Below are 27,209 nucleotides of genomic sequence, written 5' to 3' on the forward strand. Positions count from 1 at the left end.
TGTCAATTACAACGTTGTTGCCAAAATTCAAGGCCTTTGTGTAACGTACCGGACTTATGATACTTGAAGTAAGCATGTCAGCTGCGCTTTCTTTCAATGCGCTACGATTGCCCGATCAGAAGAGAAAATATGATGTAGCAATCTTGTTTAAAACTTTGGCAAATTATCCCGAAGCATTTAAACAAAAATAGGTAAAACCACAACTGGTATGAAAGAATGATGATTTTTCTAGACAGTTAATAAGGAAAAGTTACCTTTATAAGAATAGAATAAAATGAACATAGATAAATAAATATAATTTCGTGTTCAGTAGCAGATTAACAATGCTCGCCATTAATGTTACTGTAATCTAATAACAGGTATGTATCTTCTTTGTCTCCACATTTTCCCATATTTATATGATGTTGGTGTTCTCATCTTTAATTCTTTTCCTTCACTCTTTCTATCCTGGGCATCCTTTATTCTCCATCCCTTCTCCTTCAAATCATCTTTTATCTGTTCTTCCATCTCATTTTGAATCTTCCTTTTAATTGTTACTTCCAACTTCCCAAGATAGTCGTCATCTATTCGTTCTACATGTCCCACTCATCTCAGCCTCCTATCTTGAAACTTTTTACTTAACACTGACTCTTATACGAATCATTCCTTATTCTATCTTTTTCGCCACACCAAACATCCATCTTAACGTTCTCATCTCCGTCTCTTCCATTTTCTTCTCAGAGTCTTGTGAGTGCCCAGGTTTCACTACTGTACATCATTTACGGCCTTATTACCGTTATATACTATCGTATACGCGGTTTTTCTTAATCTGCAAATTACTTTTTTACCACACGGCACCCCGATCATCCTTTTCAAGCTTAGCCTGCCAGTTTGTATTCTGTGTTGAATTTCTGTATGTAGCCTAATCCACAATTCTGGTCGAGATTCGATCCAAAGTACTTAAATTTTGACTGGTAAATAGTAGGGTCTTTCCTTGTAGTTGTAGGAAACTCCCGTTTTCTTTGTTGAGTGCCATATATTTTGTCATTGCACTACTTCTTCTCATGAATGGATAATATCCTTTCTTAATAATCGGGAAAGTTATCCTCGTAAAGTTTATTTGATTTTAATAAAATTCAGAAATATATATACGTATATATGCCTTCTCAAACCTTGGAAGATATTCTATTGTTTTGGGGTTGAAATTCATAAAGATTAACGGAGTAAACAGTTTTTAAAACAATTCCGTGCTGTAAGTTTGCACATAAACATGACGAGATAACAGAACGATCTCCCACTATAACCTACTAGTACATAATAAATTGTTCGTTTTTAATATTTTTTTTTCAGAGGTAAGGGAATAGGGTTATAAGTGAGGTGGATAATCCTTTATTCATCAATTATTCACTGATTTGGTCAGGGTGAATACTCCTACTCCCAGCCATTAGAGGGTTACGCCCTCTCTTTGGCATAGATGCCTTTAGATTTACATTGATTGTTAACACTGTGAGATGGTCAAAGTGCAGTTATATAAACATGAGGAAAAAGTGAGCATACTAAACTAGATGTTACTGATAAATAATAATAATAATAAATCAAAAGTAGAACACATATGTGCAAATAGATATACGAAGTGCTAAAGTATAAATATGATAGGAAAAAAAAGCATATCACAAATGTCATAGAACTTAGAGCAATGATGATGAGGTATGAGATGAAGTGCAAACACAACACACATAGTTAAATTAGCAAGACAGATGCAGTGTTAAATCTTCTGTCCCGAGGCGACTCGGGACTGATGAGGACAGGGGGAAGCCCTTGTTAATAGTGAGAATTTCAGTGCTAATATGGAAAAATATGAGGAAGATGATAATTAATGAAGTAAATGTCATATATTTCCCGTTCGTCAGCAGTCAGATGTGTATTTTGGACAAACAGAGATACTAAGATGTTTAACGGTGAATGTTTGTACCGAACTGTAGCGTCAGTAAGAGCATCAGCCTGCAGGATATCCAAGAATAGCGGATGACCTGTTTGTATACGTGAAGTGATATACTTTAGTCGTAGTTCTGAGAGATGTTTCGTGATTTTTGAAAAATCGATATACTCATATGTCAGCCATGTAGGGTAAGGAAGCTTAATACGATAAGCCAGCCGAATAGCATGTCGCTCCAAAATGCAGAGTTTTTCGTAATATGACGCAGAAGCATTGCTCCAGGCGGTGTGTCCAAAAGTGAGGATGGGTCGGAGGAATGCCTTATAGGTGTGAAGTATCACTTCAGCTTTCAGACCCCAAGTCGTGCCTGTGAGACGGCGCAATAGATTTAACCTCATGTTAGCCTTAGCTGTTAGCTTTTTCAGGTGAGCATTCCAAGTGAGTTTTGAGTCGAAAACCACGCCTAGGTAGGTAGCAGTAGGGGTAGGGCGTACACGGTATCCATCAACAGTTACTTGCAAAAGATTCGGATTTCTGTAAACGCGGGAACGCCTTTTTGGAGGCAAGAATATGATTGCTTGAGTCTTTTCTGTATTAATGGTTAAATGCCATCTCTTGCACCACTTGATGTAATTATCGAGAGTTCTTTGTAAAAGAATATTAAGTTGTTGGATAGTTTTACCAAGAGCAAGAAAAGCTGTGTCGTCTGCGTATTGAAAAGTAAAAACATTGCGTGGAACTGCAGGGATATCAGAAGCGTATAGGATATACAATAAAGGGCTGAGAGCCGAACCCTGAGGAACCCCAGTAAGCGGAAAGATAGGCCAAGATAGAGCATTGCCGACTGTAACATAAGCAATGCGATTTGTAAGGAAAGAATATACTATCCTCAAATAGCAAAGTGGAAAATTGAATGATTGTAATTTTTTGATTAAGCCGTAATGCCAAACTTTATCAAAAGCCTTTTCTAAGTCCATAAGAATGAGGCAAAAAGGGAAGGCTTTATTATACTGGTTAGTGATTATGGTGCTGAGGCGAAGTAGCTGGTCATTTATGGAGAAGTTAGGCCGAAAGCCTGCTTGATGGATGGGTAGTAGAGTAGTTGTCTCAAGGTACTTATGAAGACGGCAGACAAGAATTTTCTCAAAAAGTTTACTGAATACTGATGTCAGTTGAATTGGTCTGTAAGAGGAAACGGAGTGTACAGGCTTGTTCGGTTTATGGAACATGCAAATTTTTGATACTTTCCAGTCTGAGGGATAGAAACCAGTTCTGAGAATGAAGTTGTATATCGCCACCAGTAGTAGTAGAAGTGATTGCGGGGCTTCTTTAATATGTCGATAGCAAATGTTATCAACCCCAGGGGCTGTGTTCTTTTTCCGCCTGAGAGCAATGTGAATTTCATCTGTAGTAATCGGTGCGGTGAGTGGATGTTCCAGATCAATGACGTGATCTGCAGAAGGTTGTAAAGCAGGAATGCAAGAGATGTCTGTCCGTTCAGAGATCTTAGAGGCAGCTGTTGGAGTAAAAACTGTCTGTAGCTGACTAGCAAAAGCGTTAGCTTTCTCTTGGTCTGAGAAAAGAGGGGTGCCATCTGAAATTAGAGGATAAGTTGTTTTCGTATTCTTGCCAGTTAGTTGATTAAACCTCTTCCAATAGCGTGATGGGTGTGCTTCCTCAGATAAGGTATTACAAGTCTTAATCCAACTGCGACGTTTATATGCAGCAAGATAATTACGAACCGTTCGTTGCCATTGGCGATGTTGATGAAGATAGACATCATTCCCTGTTCGATGGTATTCACGGAGATGTTGGCGAGCCTTATGTATGAGAGTGACATACGTCGGTGGTAATTTTGGCTTGTGGAGAGTCACTTGAACAGTTGGAATGTTATTATGAGCACTGGTTCGTATTGCCTCAGTGAGAGTAGTAAGACACGAGGCCAACTCAGGTTCTGTAGCTGGAGCTGCTACGTTTTTAATATAATACAATCTATATTTTCTTTAGATTTTCCTCATCATTCCCATCGGTTGCGGTTGAAATTAATAAAGGATAAACGGGTAAAAGTGAATAAGTTACTCCAACTTAGAAATTTCCGTATTTAAATAATATAATAATATTGTTTTCCTGATAACTGTCATGAAAATTATTCAATTTTGATGCCGTATGCTGTTACTTCCAACTTTCCTACATAGTCGCGGTTTCTTCATTCAACATGTCCCACCCATCTCAGCCTCCCGAGAGCTCTTTCGTGGCTAAGTGGTTAGCGTACGCGCCTTTGGCGTGGGAGACCCGGGTTCGATTCCCGGCGGGAGCTCATGTGGTTCGGATTCCACGTTAATCAGTAGGTCCACGTCTCATATAGCCTCGCTGCTGAAAGGGACGCTAAACTAAAATCAACCAACCAACCATCTCAGCCTCCTATCTTAAAACTTTTTACTCAAGAGTCCCGCCTTAACACTGACACTTATATAATCGTTCCTCCTCTGTCCATTCTCGCCACATCAAACATCCATCTTAACATTCTCATCTCCGCTACTTTTATCTTCTTTTCCTGGACTCGTGTGAGTGGACTTCTTTGAGGCATCCCAGTTATTCTCAGTGATTTCGGTTGCTTTTGTTAAAAATGAAAGGATGAACTTTACCCCGGTCCCCAGCGATTTTAAAAATATTTCACATGATAATTTTTGTAGTATACGGGTATATTCATTTGCTTTTGCTGCAATATGACGCATGTATATTTTTACGCCTTCCTAATCATCCATTCCATTGAGTTAAAATCTATCAACACTGAGCGAATAAACATGATTTGACTTTGATAGAATGTGATGTATATTTTCTTTGAGACAACCTCTATCTCTACTGCTTGCGGTTGAAATCAGTCAAGAAAAAAGGGTGCTCTTTTTAAACACCAACACACACACATACCTGGATTTAAAAAAAAAAAAAAAAAACATGTTCCACTATAATTTCTGAATAAAAAAAATATTCGATCATAGTGAAGTATGGCGTGTTTTATTTCTGATCTTTCGATGTGATGTGACTTTAGTTTATCGTCCCTTTCAGGGGCGAGGCTATATGAGACGTGGACATACAGTTTAACATCGGATCCGAACCACATGAGCTCCCACTAGGTATCGAACCCGCGTCTCCTACGCCAAAGGCGCGTACGCTAACTGCTTAGCCACGAGGGGGATCTTCTGAGTCTTTCGAATCACCTTCATTGCTTGCAGTTTAAATAATGCTTCTCTTCTTTAAAATAGCAATCTTTCGCGAAAATGTATGTATCTTAAATTCTCGGATTTATATCAAACTTGGTTTGTGTAGTGTTTAAGATTAGATACTTACTCCTACTGTTTGAGGATGAAAATAAACAAAGAAAAGAGGATGGATTCACTTTATCTTATGAAAGCACTTTATCTTATGTTAACCATAACTTTTCTAAAAGTAACCGAATTTTCATAAAACATTGCATATTCTTTCTTTTAGGCCTTCCAATGGGGCTATTGCTTTTGATTGAAATTACTGAAGAATAAGGGGACAAATCCATCTTAACTTCTCCGGAGGAAAAAAAATCTTATTTCCATGAAAGAAAGTGTGTTTCCTTGTAAACTTAACAACTACTTCAGTGTTGGTTGGAATTTAAGTTGGTGAAGAATAATGTTATGAAAATTTCCAATTAAAGAAAGAGACAGACAGACAGACAGAAGAAAAAAATATTTGGCTCACTTCTGTCATATCACTAGTGTATGAATCTATCATCATTCTCCTTCACTCTCTCTCACCTTTTGTTATGTACTTTTTATAAAATGCATTTTACTTACATAGAAATTAGGCCAGAAGTTGTTGAAGAACAGAAGGAATGATATTAATTGTGCATATGACTGTAAGTAAATACGCATGGTCGTTAAGCAACATTTACATTTGGCACGCTTTTGTGAGGAAAGAAGCAAGAGTGGTGCACACCATTGAAATCATTTGACAACAGATCATTGAATATTGGTCGTTTTGGCTTCAACATAAGAAAGCGAATGTTGTTGATAACTATCTTCATTGTGCTTCGTGTCAGGATGCTGCGAGTTGAGTGTGACGAAGGCTTCCTTCCTTGTGTTGAAGAGACGCTGATGTTATGCGTGATTGACAGCTAGAAAGATCAAAGAGCGAAAGATAATTTTACAATTCATAATAAGAACTGAGAAAAGACAAACTTGTGCTAGAGTGTCAAACAGGGATGTCTTCACAGTTAAAAGGAAACAAACACAAGTCAAATGCTCTATCTATCGATCGACCGTTTTTCTGGAAACATAGTTTTGAGTGAATGTTCCAATGACGTAACTTGCGATTTATTATCACATTAAATCAGCTTTTTTCATATCACCATACCTTTCACTTAAAAAAAATAAAAAGAAAAGAAAGAAAAAAATTTATCATCGCACTGTCATGTACCGAGGCTAAAGGATACGGTGGTGCATTAAAGAAATGCTTGATATTGAAAGAAATGATGGAATGAGGGAAAAAAGAAAGAATCTATAGAAAATTAGACCATTTCTTGCATAACAACCTCATATAAGGCGCTAATATTATTTATTTTTCTAACACCTCAAAGTTAGTCGATGTTACGAGAGTTTTCTTCCAAGTCCTCAGGCGAGTTGCTTTAGGTTTCAAATGTTGATCGCAAGAGGGAGGGTGCTGTATTATCCTCATATTATTCGAGGTCATGCATTTAGAACGAGTTCCTCACTGGTTTCAAGTTGCTATTTTATTTGAAGTAGATTCAATAAAATAGAAGGTAATCCGAAAGTTTTAAAAAAATAGTTTTATATTTCTAAACATTGAAGAATAGCATTCTATAACTGTTTTTATCATACATATTGCAAATGATACCGTTTTGCCCATTGAAACTTGTAACCTCAAGTGAGGCTTCCATACAACTACGAACATTTTCAGTAATTACTATAAAGTTCCGTAGTAAATTATTGGTATGAAATGGTTGTACTTATTTATTTACTTTCTGTTCGAAATATGTTGGTTTGTGGAAAGCGAATGTAGATAAATTTGACAATGCCGGTTGTAGCAGAGGTGCACTCACGAGGGGAGTCCATTGGGTGCAGGCAGACCCATCCCCAAAAAATTTCCTAATTCAACATATATTTGTACATTTTCTCAATAAAATGCTACTTGTTGAACAGGGAAATGATTGATATGGGATCAAGTATTGGATCTCCCCCATAGCTTGGACTCCTCCGAACAAAAATGAAATGGTGGAATGAAGAAAATGTAATGAAACGGGAGAATCTTGAGAAAGGCCATGCACACGGTATTTGTCCACCACAAAGTTCACTTGGCACGTCTCAGATCGAACCAGGATTCCGAGGTGAATGCTCTACTAGTGAACTACCGCAGCATACGAAAAGCGACGAGCATACCGGTAATGTTATTTCAAACGTAATCTACTGTATGTAAATCGTAAAAATGAATGGAAGAATTTTTTGGCTCTCATGGACCGCAGATCCAATTTTGATGACTTTTGGTGCATGAGTGGTCTCTTAAGTTTTTATCGTATTAGTTTTCCCGAGAGGAATCCGTAGAGGGAGAAAACGCCTCTGACAACAGCTTTCCAACTCTAACATAGGAGTAAAGTTTACCGACAATGGGTTGATTTTGTTTATTTGAATTGCAAACCAACCAGTTTTCTTTTTTTTCCTTCAAGCAAATTTGAAATTTATTTCCAGGATTTTTGATTATATTATATCCGACTGCAATTACGATTGTTCTTTCAATGCGCAACTTTAAGGTTATGAACTAAGAAAGTAATAACGGTTGAGGGAGTGTGCAGGCGACGTCCAGCGGAAAGTATAAAAATGGCAAATGCCGTTTTGTGTTTATGGCTATGAAGATGGTGGAGTGTTGTTTGCCACGACTCGATTTTGGTGTTGTTTGCCACTATTTTGCCACAAGATTCACACACATCTGGATAAAAAGGACAAATTGCCAGGCACCTCTGTTTGTGATCCCCTGATTAGTGCTCTCGCCTTAGGGACGAGAGAGGTCTCATTAGACTCGCTGCTAAAAAAGAACATTGTGCTTCAAACAAATGAACACAAAACATCATTAATACCACAATAGATTAGTAAACTAATGTAATTGTATTTTCTTATTGATATAATTGATATATAATAGGCTATATAATTGATATAATTGGAGTTCTTTATAGAACCTCCTGTTGCATAATGTTCTGTTTTATTTATTTATTTGCTTATTTAATTTTGTTACGCTACGCGACCATAGAACTGGATTTTATATAAGTGTTTATGAAAAATATATGAAATATTTGTTTTACGTTGCACGGTTATATCGTGTAAGGTATAAGGTATGATGATGATGAGAATGAATAAAAAATTGTGTGTTGAAGAAAGTGTGAGGAAACTGAAGAACCCCGAGAAAACTCACGCACATCGTGTTTGTCCTCTACAAAGCATTCTGCACTCTTATAGAAGCAGCCTAGGACTAAGAACCAAATATGAAGTTATAATTATCACTTTCTTTCATGCTTCTGGGTGCATAAATTCTCTGTAGTATATTAACCCTATAGAAAGCCTGCTGTGGGATATTAGAAACAGGTTAGAAATAGCAGAAGGGCTATATGACATCATCTTCGAAATTCGTAAATTAACATTTACGAAGCTCGAAGTTGATGTCATATAGGCATACGAAAGAGAGACCCTATCAAAGTGTAAAACAGCTCTCCCAAGGGAGAAAAAAGTTTTAAAATTTCCATGTTGCTCACCAAACTAAAGTTGAGGTGAGAAAGATGTGTTATAGTTGACATTTTGTGACGTGGCTCAGCGGTAAGGCATTCATCTTTGTTGCTTGGGGTCTCCAGGTAGATTCCAGCTCGTGCGAAGTGGGCTTTGCGAATTTCTCATTAGAAAATGAAATGTATCGTTCAGTTTTACGTCCCACTATTATGCCGGCTAGCCTAAAGGAGACGGTAATGATAAAAAAGAAAGTAATGGTGGAATGAATAAAGTGGGAGGAAATGGAAGAACCCTGACAAAACCCACGCACATGGTGTTTGTCTATCATGAAGTCCACTTGAAGCGAGCTAAGATTGAACCAAGGCCCCAGCGCACCACAAGTAAATGCTCTATCACTGAACCACTGCATTTATCTCAATAGAATTAGCCGATACAAACTCATTAAAACATAAATTAATAAGCGATCGAGTCCTGTGTAATGTCAAACGAGCAAAAACATAAATACACTAAAATAGCTAACGGACAAAGTCACGATACGAAATGGAACATTCAGATATAATTTAAATTTTGAAAATAAAACATTCCTAAAATATCTCTGGAGAGAAATGTCTAATGAATATATAAAACTATGTTTACGGAATAGAAGCAGTAACCGTGTTTTAGACCGTTTGTAGTCTATATATTCTGTTTATAAATATAGTGGATTTGATTGTTATAACATAGTCATCTGGCAACCCTCAGTTTATGAGTCGATTTTCTAATAATCTTCCCGATTTTCATACAAGATAAATCAGAAAGAATAATACCGTGGGAAACAACACGTAATCATGAAGATAGCTTGTGAAAACACTTCAAGAATAGATATAAATTACTTTATGTGGTTCAAATTGATATTGAGCAAGATGACAGCTGGATCACAATCACTGCATTTTCATTGAAATGCACATCCTAGGGGTTAAGAGGATTCAAGTACTTTCCACAGACACATTGCGCGAATTAATTATTTTTTCCCAAGGGGATTAATTTCACCCATATACGCATACATTTACTGGTTCACCCACTGGCGTATTAAGAAACATCGGAATAGCATCATTTACATTTTAGAAGCAGCTAAAATTAAAAGTTATTCCGTGTTTCTATGTTCATGACCATTCAACTACAGGGGAGAAAAGTTATCCGTGACAGGAATAAAATTTTCTTCTCCAGAAGAGGATAAACTTTTGTCAGGAGGAAATCTCTGTCAATCAATGTACACTACACAAACCTATTCTCCTCGTGCAAAGAACAGGTATTTGAGCTAGTATTAGAGTAAAACCTAGATCAAGACCTCTGTTAAAAGTTTCATATTTTACGCGCCCGACTTTTCAGTGGCCAAAATAGATTTAAAATAGCCCGAATTATGTGAGCAAATATGGTAGCAAGTACGGCTAGATTCTAGACAATGCTGCATGATTTTACTTTGTATTTGAAACAAGGAGTTTCTCCAAGTTCATTCCAATAGAATACCGAAGAATTTGTGGTTACTCAGAGACATTGGCGTCTCTGGCGGGGGGACGAGGGGGATGCATCGCCCCAATATTTTGAAGTACAAACTATTTAATATTTTATTCTAACTTAATTTATTTACTAAGGACAGAATAACATATAAATAATAATATAATAATTATATTTATTTGGAATATAATATTCAGGCTGTGAAACTATTATAGCATAGTTCTTGATATACCTTAGGGGGTCCGTGAAGGTAAGCAGAAAGATAACAAATGGAATCGAAGATAATAAACAAGCTGGGCTGGGTAGTATAATTTAAATCACTTTCTTTGATGTCGTCCCCAAATTTTGCATGCCAGAGACGCCAGTGCTCAGAGATTCGTGACTAATTCTAAATTATAACTATACATTGAAATTACATTGTTGGCAATATAATATACTGCATGTTTAGTCGAAAACAAGAGCAAATCTCATAAAACTAAGTACATATTTGTGTTCAGAAATTCGTAAGAATATGTTTTCAGAACAGGCGTGGGAGACCCGGGTTCGATTCCCGGCTGGAGCTCATGTGGTTCGAATTCCACGTTAATCAGTAGGTCCACGTCTCATATAGCCTCGCTGCTGAAAGGGACGCTAAACTAAAAATCAACTCAATCAATGTTTCCAGAACAATATATTTACAGTATGTTTCGTTCCGCATTACTTCGACTGATTCTCTTCTCTCTTGTTGCTTCTTCTTCTCAACACTTTTCCTCCCTCTCTTCATTTCATTTCGCTTCATTTCCAAATAAAATAACCTCCTTTTTTTTTCGAGGAAAAGTTGTGTCGTGTTTCAGAGGTGGATCTAGAAGATAAAATCTGGGGCGGGGGCTAGCCAGATCCCAGACTACGATAAGTATGTCATGAGTTTTCTTTAAACTTTTAAACATGTATAAATAATAAATTATTTTTGTCACCCAGCCTCCCCGGCCGCCAGTGTCGTGTTTATTACGAAGTTTTATTTACGGAAACCTCATACTCTGTCTATTCGTATGTCATTGCGTCCATCCGGGAGACAATAATCTCAAGAGCAATTTGATGGATCAATTTTGACCAGAATGTAGAGCGTCCAAAGTTAGGAAACGAGATCGTTGATGAACATGATATCCAACTCGGAAGTGCTGGAAATCAAGAATTTTTCGATTTTAACGTTGTTTACTTATAGAGTAAAAACGGTTAGCGATCTGCAATCAATTAAGAGTTCCAAGAATATATTCCATCTCCACTTTAATCTCTTTACTAAAACCAGAAGTGGTAGAAGTCTACTACTATCTTTGCGGTTTCAATATTAATTGAGGAAATATCACGCCATATAAACACTCCCTCACCTGTAACTGCTGTTCACAAGAGATTATCACGCAAAGTGTTTCATAGGACTATTGGGGGAGAGTTTTAAATCGGTCAGCAATAACAAATGCATATTAAAAATTATATATATATAAGAACACTTTAATTAAGTCTGTACATGAGAGGTGGTAGGTGGGAGTTTTTCAGGGACTGAGAAAATACTTAAGTAGATATTGTTTTTATGGGAACAATGGCAGGAGTGTTTACGCATTAAGGAGCTTATAAAAAATCGACACCTATTTTATTTATGATTTTATGAATATAGTATCAAAAATTATAGGGTGGTCCAAAAGTGTCAGACACCCAAATAGAAGGCTGGATTTTAAGAGAATTGCAACACTTTTGTAACACTGTAGGTTAATAATACAGGCGGGAGAAAAACTTTTAGGACATGTGATGTCGATGGCCTTCATATTGAAATCCGCTATTTTGAATTCACTTTGACTTTCTTAAGTAAAAAACCGTATGCTGTGATACCGTGTTCTCATCTGAAATATTCTCAGGAATTCAGTGTTGTGTTTGTTTTTGCTTTATCACTTACCGTAACGAAGTTACGACTGTTTGTTTTTTCTTGATATCGTCTCAAGTGACTAAGATAACAACATCGCTGGACGCAATGAGGTCATTTTGATGTCAGGAGAGCGAAGCACAAGGGTCGTTGCTGATGATTTTAACAACTATCACCCAGATATGGGACCCATTACCCATACAACAGTAAGCAAGTTGATCAAGAAATTCAGGGAAACATGGTTTGTGGCCAACAAACCAAAATCAGGCAGGCCATGCAAGTTGGTAGCAGTGTTGGAAGCATTTAGGAAGAGTCCGAATCCAAGCATTTATCGTTTGTCCCAGAAAAGTGATGTTAGTCACATATCCAACGTATGTGTTTTGTCCCTGCTTAAGTGGAACCTCTATAAGATACAAGTGCATCATCACTTGTTAGAGGATGACTCGGATCGGCGTTTGGAATTCGCGGAGTAGGGAACAGAGCAAACAAGTGAAAATCCCCGTTCTGCTATAACATCTTATTTACAGATGAGACCAACTTTTACGTTTCTGGTGAGGTGAACAAATAGAATGTTGCTACTGGTTGGACAGCAATCCCCATTCCTGAAAAAGTGGCGATGTGCTGTTATGTGTGGAGGACTTGTGTTGTGGGTCCTTTGTTTATCAGTGGTTTCTTAACAGCAATTGAATGTCGCAAGATTTCTTACCATCTCTCTTATCTGAAGATAAGACATTCCCTGTCTTCTCACAACACAATGGTGACTTATGGAAATTGTGTTCGTGAATATTTAGATGTGCAGTTTCCAAACTTCTGGATCGGTAGACTTGGTGCTGTGAAGTGGCCACCACGTTCCCTTGACCCCACTCCCCTAGATTTTTTATATTTGGGGACATCTAAAATCCACTGCGTATTCAGTGAAAATTTGGGGTATTGACCACCTAAAGGAACGTATAACAAACGCGTCTGCAAGCATATCTGAAAGCGCTTTGAGCAGATTTTTAATGAATGGGAAATAAGAATGACTCTACCAACGGAATGGACAACACATTGAACCCATTCTTTATTCGGGATAAATAAAATTCAGGAGGGCTGCACCCTAGACCCCCTTGGATACGGACCTGGTGGGAATGGGAATATCACAGTTAAGCGAAAGTTTCATAGTGATATTCACTGATCAATACAACACGAACTTGGACAGAGAGAGCTCAAGTAATCTTCTCCATTTTTTCATATTCTCCTTCTCTTTTTTGTAATCTTTCATGTCTATATCATTAGTGTATAAATATTTGTCACGGAAAACCAAGTTTAATATCCGGTGGAAGCTCATGTGGTTTAGATTCTATGTTAAGCTGTAGGTTCATGTCTCATGTAGTCTGAATGTTAAAATAGAAGCTAAACTTTAATCATACCTACCTAATCTCTTTTGTGATTACAAAGTAGTGAGAAAAAATGGATATATTTTTATCGCATAATCGATATACAGTACCGGTACTTAAACACGACTAAGTATAGGATAGAAAAGATAGGTAGTTATTTTATCACCGGAGTCATGATCCTTTAAATAGATAACAAATATAAACAATACCAAAAATACGCCTTGAATCAGAAGGTATATTCTAATGACTAAGCAGATACGTCATATATATCTCCGTATATCTTCGACTACAGCCCGGCTAGGATTGTTTTGATTCTGACAATTATTACAAAATCGTCAAATGCCCACAGTAGGCGAAAGTACTACGATGAATTTGATTTGAAATCCATTTGATGGATTACACTATAATATCCTAGAATTCAGCGTAAAAAGTTTTAATTAACAATTAAAAAAGGGGCCGAAAGAAAACAATAATCAGCAACGTTTATGTATCTAAAAGGGTTAACAAATATCTTCTAGTAGATGTGATATCATATTAAGTTGTAACGTTTTTCTCTGTGATTCTAATGGACGAAATCACTTTATAATTAAGTTATTTAGATTGTTCATGTTATTTCATCTCTCTCTCTCTCTTTAACTAAAATTTGATACGCAACACAGAAATATTACTTTCTTCTTGTTCTGTTTACTTGTCTGATCGGTTGATATAGTCATCCTGTTCTAATATCATCCAGATATTCTGTTTCCACTCATGTTTGGTTTTTCCTCTTAATCCATTCAGACTAACGAATTAAGTGGACTATCATGATGTTTCTCTTTTCTCTGTCACGGCCAAGATTTATCCCATTTCGTTGTTTGCTTTAATACGTCCTTTCCTGTTCATGATAGGCTCATCATTCTTCTCAAGCAGCTCGTCTTTACTGCCTCCAATTTTTTCCGAAGTGGCCATGTTTCTGATCTGCACATCGTTTCCATTGGTGCTATCTACACATCCTTCGCTATCAATAGTCCTTTCTCCTTTACACACACACACAGGCCTAGCACTTCTCATATCACTGACAGGTCTCTAATTTTAAGGGATTTCGAGATGTGACCATTTTATTCTAACAATTACAATCCACCCTTATTTCTTCTCTTCTGAGGGAAACATAAAAATAAAACGCTGAAACGTTTGTTTAAAGAACATGTCTATTCTTAAGGAATTTCGAGATATGGTCATCTTATTTTAACAATAGCAACTTCCACCTTTTTTTTTTTTTTTCTTGTAGGGAAAATATCAAAAACTGCTGAAACATGTCTTTAATTATTTGGAATGAAAAGCCTAAATACTAAAATTCATGTCTCTAAGGTTAAAGGATTTCGAGATCCCGTTATAACAATTGTAACGCCGACTTTTTTTCTTCCCATCCCTTTTGCTTCACTTCTAGCGGGAAATATACGAAAACAGTAAAATAAGTCTTTATTTATTTTAATCCTTTGGGGACGCAAAGAAATGGACTTCCTAAAAGCTATCCAAACTAATAATTGGACATTGAGTGATTTATTTGACAAATTAAATGCAATTAAGGAGTTCTGAACCACGCCTTTTCTTCCTAACCAAATGTTATGTTTATGTACCAGACATCATCAACGGAACAATAGACTGTGTGTTTATTTGCCTCCCTCGTCTCTAAAGGGTTAAGTGAGAGGTTTATATTCCAAATTTCATGTCTATAGCCTACAGAGATTCGGAAATATGTACATTTTACTGAAATAATTGCCACTTCCAAATCAGTCCTTCCCAGTCGAATGTGAAAATCCTTCCTTAGTGGCACCTTACGTAACAAATCCTGTGCTTCACATATCCCTAACATTTTTCTAATCTTGGGGATTTTAATGTATGACAATCTTATAACAATTGCAACCCTCACTCTTCCTCCTTCCCTTCTAAGGAAAAATAATAATTAAAAAGCACTGAAATACATCTTTAATTAGGATGTCTCGTTCTTAACGTATTTTCAGATATGGCCATATTATTTTAACAATTACAACTTCCATCTTTTTTCTTCTCTTCTAAGCGAAACATCAAGAAATGTCTAAACTTGCCTTTAATTATTTTAAATTAAAAGCCTAAGCACCATTTTTCACGTCTCTAACCTTAACCGATTTCGAGATTAGATCATCTTATTTTAACAGTTACAGTCACCGCTGTTCTTTTTTTTTCTACTAGCTTTTTTCCTTTTTTAGGTAAAATATTTAAAAACGATGGAAGATGTCTAATTATTTTAAATAAGGAATCTAAATACCAAATTTTATGTCTCTAACGTAAATGAGTTTCGAGATATGGCCATCCAATTATAACTATCATAACCCCATCCTTTTTCTTCTCTGTTAGAACAAATATATAAAAACTATGAAACACATGTCTAATTATTTTAAATGAGCTATTGAGATACGAATATTATATGGACATCTTATTATAGTAATTGTAATTCCAAACCGACTTTCCTTGCCACCTCCTTTTATTCCCTTCTAAGTCAAATATCTAAATACGCTGAAATACATATCTAATCATTTTAAATAAAAAAAGTCCATGTACCAAATTTCATGTCTCTAACATTCAGAAATTTCGAGATATGGACATGTTAAGATAATAATTGCCACGCTTCTTTCTCCCCCCTCCTCTCCGAATTCCCTAAGTCCTCTCCTAATGGGACCTTACATCACAAATCCTATGCTCTGTCCAAATGTCTAATTTCTATCTTAAACGGTTTGGCCAGGGCGTTAAATTTCGAGATAAGGCCATTCAATTATAATAATTATAACCCTACCCTTTTTCTTCCCTTATAGGGCAAATATAATAATAAAAAAACAGCAAAACATGTCTAGTTATTTAAAATAAAAAATTCAAATAATCAGTTTGACTTGGGTGTTGATCAATCAGTCGGTACTTCTTATGTATATACTGTACATACACAATCTCCCTTGCCTGAGCTACCTTTATGTACTACATATGTTGTCAATGTGCTGGAACTAGTCAAATAAATATAGAACCAAGAGCCTAAAGCCTAATACAATATGTTTAGATTTACCATTCTTATATTCTTCAGATAAGTGACAAAATTAAGCATTTGTAATGTCACAGGTTTCGATTAGGCGGGAAGATCCGGGTTCAGTTCCCAGCAGAACTCATAACTTTCGGATCCTGAATTAAACTTAAGGAGCACGTTTCATATAACGTCGCTGCTAAAAAAAAAAAAAAAAAAAAAGGATGCTAAACTCAAACCCATCCATCGATATATAAAACTCGAGAAGCAATTGCTTCATGAAGATCCACATGATATTTCTTTTAAGGAGACAATCAGGTTACAGAAGTGTCCAACTTATTATCGTCCAATACAGTTATATTTACTGTATTAGACAATTTTTACACCCCATAATTCTTTTTTATTAAAAAAAAATCTTAATAAGTGACTATCTTGTAAATAGTTGTCAGAAGTATCAAAATAAAATCTTTCAAAAAATTCTGTAATTATCAAATATTACACTAATTTTGTAGGAGTTTACAAATTTCACATTGGTTTTCTAATATTGTGTAAACTAATTATATTCTTTCAATATCTGAAACTAAAATTTCCTTCAATATAGAGATGCAAGGGCTCGGAAAAAAACCGGCTTTTTTGAAAAAAAAATCGGTTTTTTCTGCTTTGCTTTTTTGCTTGGGAAATTTTGGGCTTTTTTTCAAAATACTGCTTTAAATTGATAAAACAGACTTTGTATCGCTTCTCTATAACACAAAAAATCATTTAATTAGTGGTTGATGCTGATAATAATATAAAACATCGAAAATAAACTATGAATTTCGAAAAAATATTTCAAACAATTTTTCTTCAACATATTTACATTATGAATTCCACAGGATTAACCAATGTATATAATAGGAATTTTTTAACCTCCTATATACAAAAGTAAGCAGAGTTGGCAAGAACCGTGGTTGTTTTTGAAAATGCCGAAAACCCGTTTTTGGGGGATGTTTTAAACCAGGCTTTTTTGGTTTAAACCAGGCTTTTTTGACTTAGATTTTTTGTTTTATGTATTTATATTACATATTCACAGAAATAAGTTTGTTTCGCCTTGATGTTATTATGCAACAGCGGGGTTATGCAGGAAGAACTCCCATAAGTTTAAAGAAGTGCGGTCAGTAAATTTCTTAAGTTGACAATCTCCCGCCCTAGCCATTGGGAAAATCCCGTCATTACTTGAAATGTAAGACAATAACGGGGAAATCCTGTTATTGCTTTGCATGTAAAATTTAAAGGTCAACGTACCTTAATCAGTACGCTAAAACTGAGGTATTAAATTACAAATTTAGTACCGGTACGTAGATATCATTGAAAGTCCAATCCAAGCTAATGTTGGAAGCTACGTAGGCAATCGATAAATTTTGCCAATTTCTATCAATATATTTAAGCAATATTGGCTTCTTTATAAAACAACACGCATTTAGGCATGCAGAAATATACAATTTGGTTTGTTTCGTATATTTAGGCTTAACATCCTTACGAAATACCGAGGTTATCAAGGAGAAGACTTTCGCTTAAACTGACATCCGAACCGCTACTTGGGTTACGCATGAAAGAAGGATTGTGGTTCGACCGAGAATTGAACATGGGACACCTTGATTAAAAGGTGAAAGGGAAATAAAACTATTGCAGGTGGTTTGATATCTGGAAACGTCACCATGAAGTTCACACGATTCGCATTTTTCATTCTTTTTATTTTTGTGGTTTAAACCAGTTATTAAAAAAAAGTTGGTGTTAACCAGCCAACCCTAAAAGTAAACACTTCTTTTTGAAGAATACACAAATAACTAGCAAAATAGTATGTAGTATTTTTACTTGAAAATATTCCATATCCTCTTTTTGAAACAAAATAAAATTAAAATAAAACATAAGAGAAATACTTAGATTTATATGATACACTTAAAGGCTGAACATCTAGAGCTTTTGGTTCTGTATATTCTTGAAATTCTACAGTTAAGTTTTATAGAACCACCATCACAGTTTACCCAATCCTCAAGTTTTCTGAATTTTTAACAAGAGGGATTCAACATATCATTACGGAACTCCCCCCCCCCCCCGAAAAAAAAAGACTACGGAATATATTTAAGTTAAGCTAAATACAACTGCACAACAAACATGACTGAGTGATTAGCTTTTGCGCTTCTATCGGGAAGTCCGGGATTCAACCAGCATTCGACCATTCTGACAAAGCTTTTCTTCATTCCATCAGTGAATATAGAAATAGTGCGTGTACTGTGAGTTGGGCGACTTCCTTTTTTATTGTTTTTAAATCGTTATTATTACTAATTACCAGCAGTGACGGTTTTGCGAAGGTTAGGGGGGCGGTCTTTCGGACTGAAGCCCGTTCCCCAAAGTTACGGAATGTCTGCAACAAACGAAATATCTATTATTTATGCCTTTACTCATAAACTTTAAGCTCCCGTCAAATAAAAATTACGAATGTTTAAAAAAACTAAACATTAGTAAGAAACCCTTCCCAAAATACTTTTCTAAATCCGCCACTGATTCTCAGTATAAAATGATTTTTAAAGTTGTATCCGGAAGATTATTGCTAAACATATAAACGAAGCGAAATATTAGTTATGCCTGTACTCATAAACTTCAAGCACTTCCCAAATAAAATTAGGACTTTTTAGGAAACGAAACAATCAGAAAAACCCCTCCTAAAGTAGTTTTCTAAATCCGCTACTGATTATTTGTATAAATTGGTATTCAAGGTTGTGTCCGGAAAATTAATGCTAAATCACTTCACAGCTACAGTATAACAGAAATGTGGAAGTACGGTTTGACGAATATATTGAAAAACGTACGCTTTGACGGATAAATAGAAAAACGGGCAAGTTTAATTTTTGCGCTAGAAGCTAGAGTACTAAAAGCTCTTAGAAATGAAACACGAATGACAAACTAGAGAAGAAAAAAGATGTCGATAACTCAAAAGTTAAAATAAAGTTAAATAGCCTCTAAAATTACCCTCAAATACTACATTCTTCATGTTAGCTTTAATTCGTAAAACATGTGCTCCATCCATCTTGATGGTGAATTTCAGATCGAAATATCGCATTCAGGTCATGGAATTCTTATCTAACTATAGAATATACTATAAGAAAGCTATTTAGATAGAAAAATCATGAGGTTGAAAAAAGCCAAAATTTCCAAAATTCTCGTTTTTTTCCCAAAAAAAGCCGGCTTTTTTGCATCTCTACTTCAATATAATCAGAATATTCTACTGCAAACATTATATTGTTATTTTTCGTAATGTCTGAATTCTTCCAAAGTAAATTCATAGTAAAAAAGTTTCTAAATTCTTTATTTTATAAGTATTCTAAACGTTAAATTAATTAAACATATTTGAAATTTAACTGTATAAATAATGATCGTGTTCGTGCGAGAATAAACACTTGTGTTACTCCTTTGGTGCTGTTCGTATATTCTATCCTCTTGCCTCTACCTGACCTTTCTTCAGTTCTACATTTTGAACTGAGATATTTATTCATGTAATGAACAAAAATTTGATTGGTATAATTTAACTCACGGGATTTAAATATACAAAAGATTAATCTACGTTATGAACAAATATTACTACAGTTTAGTGATTCAATCAGACCCCCCCCCCAAAAAAAAAAAAAACAATAGCCTCCTGATATTGTGAACAAAAATGAGCTTAATATGATTGACGAATTAAATCAGGCAAAGAATTGTTAACTCATGTTATGAACAAAAATGTGATCAATGCAATCAAATTACAGACAAGCAATGGTTTTAACCTATGTTATGAATAAAGTTTAGATTAATGCAATTAAGGGATGAAATTATGCAAAAAATTAACTCACGTTATGAACAAAAATCAAATTAATCCAGTTGAGAGATGAAATCATGCAAAGGATAGTCCACGGTATATTCAATAGAATTGGGGTAGATGCGTTGGCCATAGGCTGAAGACGCACAAACGAGTGGCTGCGTGCGCTCATGGTGTAAAAAAATGTATCACGAGTGCACAAAATCCATTGCTGTGGTGCCACATTGTGTCATACAGTTTTTGGCTTTAATTGACTGATCTTTCGTTATAAAAACGCCATCAACCACTGTTAAAATAAATTAGTTCGTTATTCCATATGCTTAGTCTTTCGTTGTAAATGGCAAATATAATAAATATTTTACATTGGAGATGAAAATTCATTTTATGTGAGGGAAGAGAACACAATGAAGCTAAGACTAACATATTCGGCTAGGGGTGTTCCGTGCTCTGTGCTCACTGGGCATAACGTTTGTCAATTTCGCACTGGAAACTAAAACACTTTGGAGGTAAGTTAACATATTAAGTTTTATGTCTGCTTTCATAGTATTGGCAGAGACTTTTAAAAAAATAACGGCCATATGCTCTTTTAATACTCACAGTAATAATTTTCAAATTAATCAGCAAAAACAAATGTGCATAAGTGTAATTAAAGAAACACATTTTAAACTTATAGAAATACTGGTACACACTAATCCACGTACCTTCTCCTTGACAAAATAACACTTTTAGCAGCACATATATTGTGGTGATAGCCTCTGGTGCTCACATATCTGTTCCAATGCGGTGGTGAAAAAAAATAATCCTAAAATGTCTCTACGTAATTGTTTAGTACGTCGAAAGTACCACCTAGTGGAAAAATTTGCGTTGTCGATATATTCGGCACTATACGGATAAGTTTTCAATTCAATTGTGATTTCATTGCCTTAGATGACGAGCTAAGCAAGAACGAAGACCATCTCGAAAACATTGGTTAGTTTACCAAGTATTTTGTTATGTAGAAAATTACGTAAAGAAAATAATATTATTCTTCCATTTCCGAACTATTAAAAAAATGATAATGTTGATAAATACCTAAGGTTTGAATACATAAGTCATAAGTTGCTAAAGAAATATTAATGTCAGATTGTTTTATGCAAATAATTTCAATGCGGGTACGCTTATTGTGTGACAAGTATGTGTCACCAGCTTTTGCAATACGGCATATAGTCAATAAGACTACTCTTAATGTATTGGCGTATATATACTTGATATTGACATACAATGAATGGCCTCATGGCTAAGATTCCCTTTCGATTCTCGGTGTTAGCTCATGTGGTTCGGATTTTACATTAAGTTGAAGGCCCATACTTCAGATAGCATCGGTGCTGACGTGAGAAAAACGTCCAAACCAACCAACCAATCGATCTTCACACGTGAATATTCCGTGTGAACGAAATTTCAAGCCTATTTGCATATTATACTGTATGCAATTGGCATACACAGAATTTTACCAAGGATTTGTTCAAACGTTCAAGTTCATATTGATAATATTTTAAATAATAATGATAGTAATAATAACAATAATAGCATGTGTATTATGATTGTATATCTTATTAAGTAACACTCCCACGTCACTATCTTTACGCAATAAGTAATTAACCTTGATTTCGATACATTAGACTATAATCTATTAAGTTAGGACATTTTCTACCTTTTTAAAGCAATAAATGCTGGCAGCGTATTAGTTCCAAGACAGATAGCTCTTCTCGAGTCTCTTTGGGAATAATTTTAAAAATTAGACTTTTTTTCGTGACATTGGAGAGGAGACGATACATTTTACAATCCGTCTTGTGTCTCATCTCGAATTCAAGAAAACATATGAAGTTTTGGACACAAATATTCAGAAACAGTTTTCTGTCCAAAGAGGTCATTAGAATGATGGAAGGAAGAATTATCTCTGAAGGTAGCAATTTATCCAGAGGCTCATGAATATCTTCAATTCATCGGAGAAAATTATTCATTGTTTTTCTACGATTCCTTAAAGTTTTTGAATATCTATCCAGCGTTAACAACAGCTTAATTTCAAATAAATACATTATTTGTGTAAGAATTGGGCTATACATTCTTAATATTTGCCTCTTTATGCAACCTACATTTTAATGCAACCTAATCTCTTATCTATATTTCTCCAAACTCAAAGTATGGGAACGCAGCATCGGATGTTGTACGCTTTAGTATTCTTTATATACCATGAGTGCACACACTTTCACTTCTTCGTGCGCTAGGGGTTTTACCCGATGCATTGCATGTACAAGCTCAACGGTCAACATCTACGCGGTCACCAAAGTCACTAAGACTCTCTCACTGCGTGATATTTTCTCTTATGTCAAAAGACACTGACTACAAGCATCAATTCCAAAACGATTTTGGTTGAACTGCAAGGTTTGCATTTTAACCCACTGCTGAGGACAAACTGGAACATGTCTAGCTGGATTTTGATCACCGGATTGACATGCGCCAAGTACCGAACTTGACTCTTATAACTTGATGTTAGCCATTAGAATTGAATCTGAATAATTACAGTGCATTTGTGTGAAATTTTATCTTGTGTAGACAGTTAACGATATACATTTTATTGGTTAAAATTAACTGTTCAATAAAGTAGGGGGTTCCTTAAGGGTGGTTCTGTCTCTTCTAATCTGAAAAAAATAGATAACAGTTATGAATGACAATAATTTTCTTATCTTTGTTTAGTTTTGCTATGAATTAAGTAATATTGTTGGAATTTCTCTCGAGAACTTTTCTTTTTTTTTTATTATTTATTTTCAAAGCCTTAAATTCATAGCGTGCTGCTCTCCTTCGCTTAACCGAACGTATTAAATAAATCCAACCGGGTGCGGGTACGGCAAAGAAGGAAAAAGGAAAGAAAGAAATGAAAAAGAGAAATGTGATGTGGATACGAATGACTTACGGTTTGAATCCCATTTTCTTTCAAGACGTTGGCTGTTCTTTTTCTGCTTCATGTCCCATTGCGTCTGCCTTTCTATCTCCCTGCTTTTGCCTCATGGATCGAGTCCCTAGATGAATTCTGCTTCCTTCCTTCCATCGCAAAAGCTTCTCCTTTCGGTCTTTGTGAGATGACTGGGCTGGCTGACTGGACTGATGCAGAAAAACAAATTCGAAAGCAATAAATTTGTCATAGCATAAATCTCTCTCTTTTCTCTTTCTGTAGTTGTGGTGATGACAAAGGAGGAAGTTTATGAATGTGGTAGATGAGTTGTACTCAAGTACGTATATGAATGCTATACGCTATTTCAATATATCGATCGATATTTTCAAATATCTAATAATTTTAATGATCGATATATTTTATATCGACGATGTTTCGATTAGTGTTGCCCACAAGACTCGAGAAATTTCTCGTCTCTTCTCGATTCTCGTCTCAAAAACGAAACTGCAAACAGTTCTTTTTAAATTGAGACGAGACGAGAATCGTGACAGTTCTCGTCTCGATTTCGAAACGAGACGAGAAATTTCTTGAGGCTCGCGGACATTAGTTCACTTAAGTCTTAGATTTCAAATACTGTTTTAACGTTACATGACTCATAGTGTAAAAACTATAAATTGATAAAGAGATTTGACGAACATAATGAAGAGCAATTATCAAAGTTTAAAGATGTGCAACTGTTTACACAATATACTTCAATAATAAATATGATGTAAATATTGTATCACATGCTTCATGGAACTCTCTTGATGAAAAAGGGATTCTGATAACTGCTAAATGAAAATAAGTAGAAAATTTGTACGAAACGAAACGAGACGACTTTCGATACGAGACGAGAAAAGCTTCTCGAGAATTGAGACGAGAGAAAGTTGTACAAAATTTAAGAGACGAAAACCTTTGTCTCGTCTCATCTTGTGGGAAACACTAACTAGTTTCGATACTGTCGATATGAAGATATTTCAATATTTTCCATTTTCTTGATGCCTTATACAAGAGCCAATAGTTCAGTTTCTCAGTGATTCAATAATTCAACAGCATTTGTGCTAGTTTGCTGGATTCTTTTTAGTATCGATCATCGATAGAAGAGAAGAAAGTATGATGATCGTGGAAATATCTGATTCGAATTTTTAATGGGTTTGCATAGGTCCAACATGCCAGAAAGGTGAGTTTTAGTTGTCCCCTTTCAAAGAACTGTTACTTAAATCCATATTGATTGATGTTTCACAGAGCTACAGAGATACCTAACTCTACGCTCATACTAACTGCTGCCAGCTTGTTCAATTTATGCTAGTGTTAAATAAAAGACGAGATGATACAATTTTCTTATCGAGATACTAGATGAGACATATCTCTATATATATTTTCCGTAGCGAAACATCACTTTCAGGACACGTTTTTTAGACGAGACAGTCACAACCCTTGCTTCGTAGGTAACTCTAGATTTATCTATGAAAAGCTGCTTAATCAAAATATTTTTATGAGAATATTTTATGTATAGTCTATATGCTGAATTCAATTCTAAAAGTTGTAAATAATGTATTAAAGTTTGTTATTCTTTTTGTTATTCTAGGGCGATTTGTCTCAGCAAGAAAAGCGAGCGGTCTTCCTGACAGTTCATGACCTTGGCTGCAACCGTAAGTACATTTTATTTCCTTTTTTTTTTTCCTTTCCCTTATATAATACATTTAAAATGAGTCTTCACACAAAAATACTGGTTGCAAATTGAGAATCAGCCGTACAGTATGACCCTACGTCAATTTATTCACTTCAACATAAGGATTGCCCTTCTTAATTTCTTTTTTTGAAGGACTTGGTTCCATATACAAGGAAAGTCAAAATGATGCAGGCAGTTTCAGAAATTTATTCTGTGAAATTTAATAAATATTTATGTTATTGTGAGACATGTGCCGAGAAAGGTAAACTGTCAAAGTTTGCTTCAAACTTATCACACGGTACACATCAAGAAAATAGGCCTATCTCCTGCCAAACCTTTTATAGCATGTTGCGGTCAATATTAACAATTCATTTCATGCTCGCTGCTGACTTATAGGGTAGAAAGTGGAACCATTACATGGAAACTAAACTTTAAAAGTTATCCTTTCGAAGCGTATCTCTCACAATGACATATATTTACTAGATTTCACAAAATAAATTTCTGAAATCGGGTCCATCATTTTGACTTGCCCTATACAGTTGCTTATATATATCCCGTTTCTTATTCCTTAAAGTGCTCAAATTCTCTCCAAAACAGTTTCTTAAAGACACCTACCGTTGTTCACTGAAATCCAAATACACAAAGACAGGGTACAGTAAAATCAGTCTTTAACGGAATCTTGCTGTACCACTTTTCACTTCTCTTGTTCAAAAGTTTCTGCCTAATAATGGTGAAATTACACTATTCACAGAATATACATTGTTTATAGCAAAGACATCTTTCTGCTAGATGTAGGTTTTGTTTTTGTTAATCACATTCCCATCATATTTCATTTTTTTTTCTTTTTCATGTTTCGAAAAGTATGCTGCGTAACACAGTTTTCAACACAATAGAATTTTAGATAATACTATAGATTAAGGAACTAATCTATGGAATTAGTTCCGTAATCTATAATAATACTTCATTTCGTTTCTTTGAGTTGAATTAATTCGAAAACACTTTTAAACATACTTGGTTTGGACATCGGGTTCCATTGCTGTTGACGTTTGGCCTTCGTAGCTGGCGTTTACTACCTCTGAATTCAGGCACATAGCTCCCCAATTGTCCCAGGATGAACAACAAAAAAATAATATACTCTGCAGTATTAATCAAACGCAAAACCACGTGTATCAAAGATACACGTACTATCCATTCGTGTGCACAGTAACAGATATATTGTATGTTGATATTATACTATTGATTGTGTATATTCACTCAATTTATGATGTGAGCTCCTCCGTGGCTAAGCGGTTAGCATACGCGCTTTTGGCGTGGGAGACCCTGGTTCGATTCCCGGTGGGAGTTCATGTGGTTCGGATTCCACGTTAATCAGTAGGTCCACGTCTCATATAGCCTCGCTGCTGAACGGGACGTAAAACTCAAAATCAACTCAACTCAATTTATGATCTGTTTCAATAATTTCCATTGAAAAAAAATATTGAAAAAAAAGCTGTTTTTGTTTTCTCTTAACTTGAATGTAATTTAAATAGAATTTGAAACATATAGAAGTACACACAGGAAATTCCTATCCGTAGTAGTAGTAAAATAAATTTTGAAGAGAATCCTTTAAAACGTTACTGAACTAAGTTATGAATATAAATAAGAAAGATGCAGTGGAAAATAGGAGGGGAAGAAAGACAACAATAACATGCATATAAATAAAGAGAAATGGGGTAGATTGGAGAGAGCTTTTTTTTATGTGAGAACAGAGGAAAAGAAGACAAAATAGCAATGATAAAGAATGAGATGTAAAGACACAAAAGAAGATACTGGAAAGTAGCACTTTTAGCTTTCAAGAATCAGAGATGGTTGTCGAAGTATAAATGGAAAAATAATATTACATACTTGTATGGAGAAATCTACGTACCAGGAGAACAATACCGTAAAAGGAAAAGATTAAAAATAAATGGTTCAGTGGTAGAGCTTTACTTCTGGTGCTTAGGATTTCTCGTTCGATCTTAGTTCTTACAAAGTAGGCTTTGTGCTGGACAAACAGTGGGTCTTCTCGGATTTTCCCCTTTCTTCACACTTCATTCCACCGTTACGTTCATTCTCATCATCATCGTCCCCCTTAACTTCAATACATAATCCTGGGACGTTAAATTTTAAACAAATACTAAAACTTCTTGTTTTCGCAAAAATGCTGAAGATTTGAATCTATCAGGCTATTTTATCATGTTTATAATATTATTTCCGCTCCTTCAAATTGCAGACATATACGTAGAGTAGAATGAATCTT

At 35.3% G+C, this 27,209-nt stretch overlaps 1 protein-coding gene across 5 annotated transcripts in view; it reads left to right on the forward strand.

The window, feature by feature from the left end:
- The window catches only part of LOC145691975 (uncharacterized protein ZK1073.1), a 463,195-nt gene that overhangs the window by 358,541 nt on the left and 77,445 nt on the right, over window positions 1-27,209 (forward strand). For all 5 annotated transcript variants that reach the window (XM_081767283.1, XM_081767277.1, XM_081767291.1 and 2 more), the window contains exon 3: window positions 24,848-24,911. In XM_081767283.1, the coding sequence (XP_081623409.1) occupies window positions 24,848-24,911 (64 nt within the window). The remainder of the gene's footprint in view (window positions 1-24,847; window positions 24,912-27,209) is intronic.

Source organism: Thermobia domestica, chromosome 1 (genome assembly GCF_964235325.1).
Source record: "Thermobia domestica chromosome 1, izTheDome1.hap1.1, whole genome shotgun sequence".
NCBI classification, from domain to species: Eukaryota; Metazoa; Arthropoda; class Insecta; order Zygentoma; family Lepismatidae; genus Thermobia; species Thermobia domestica.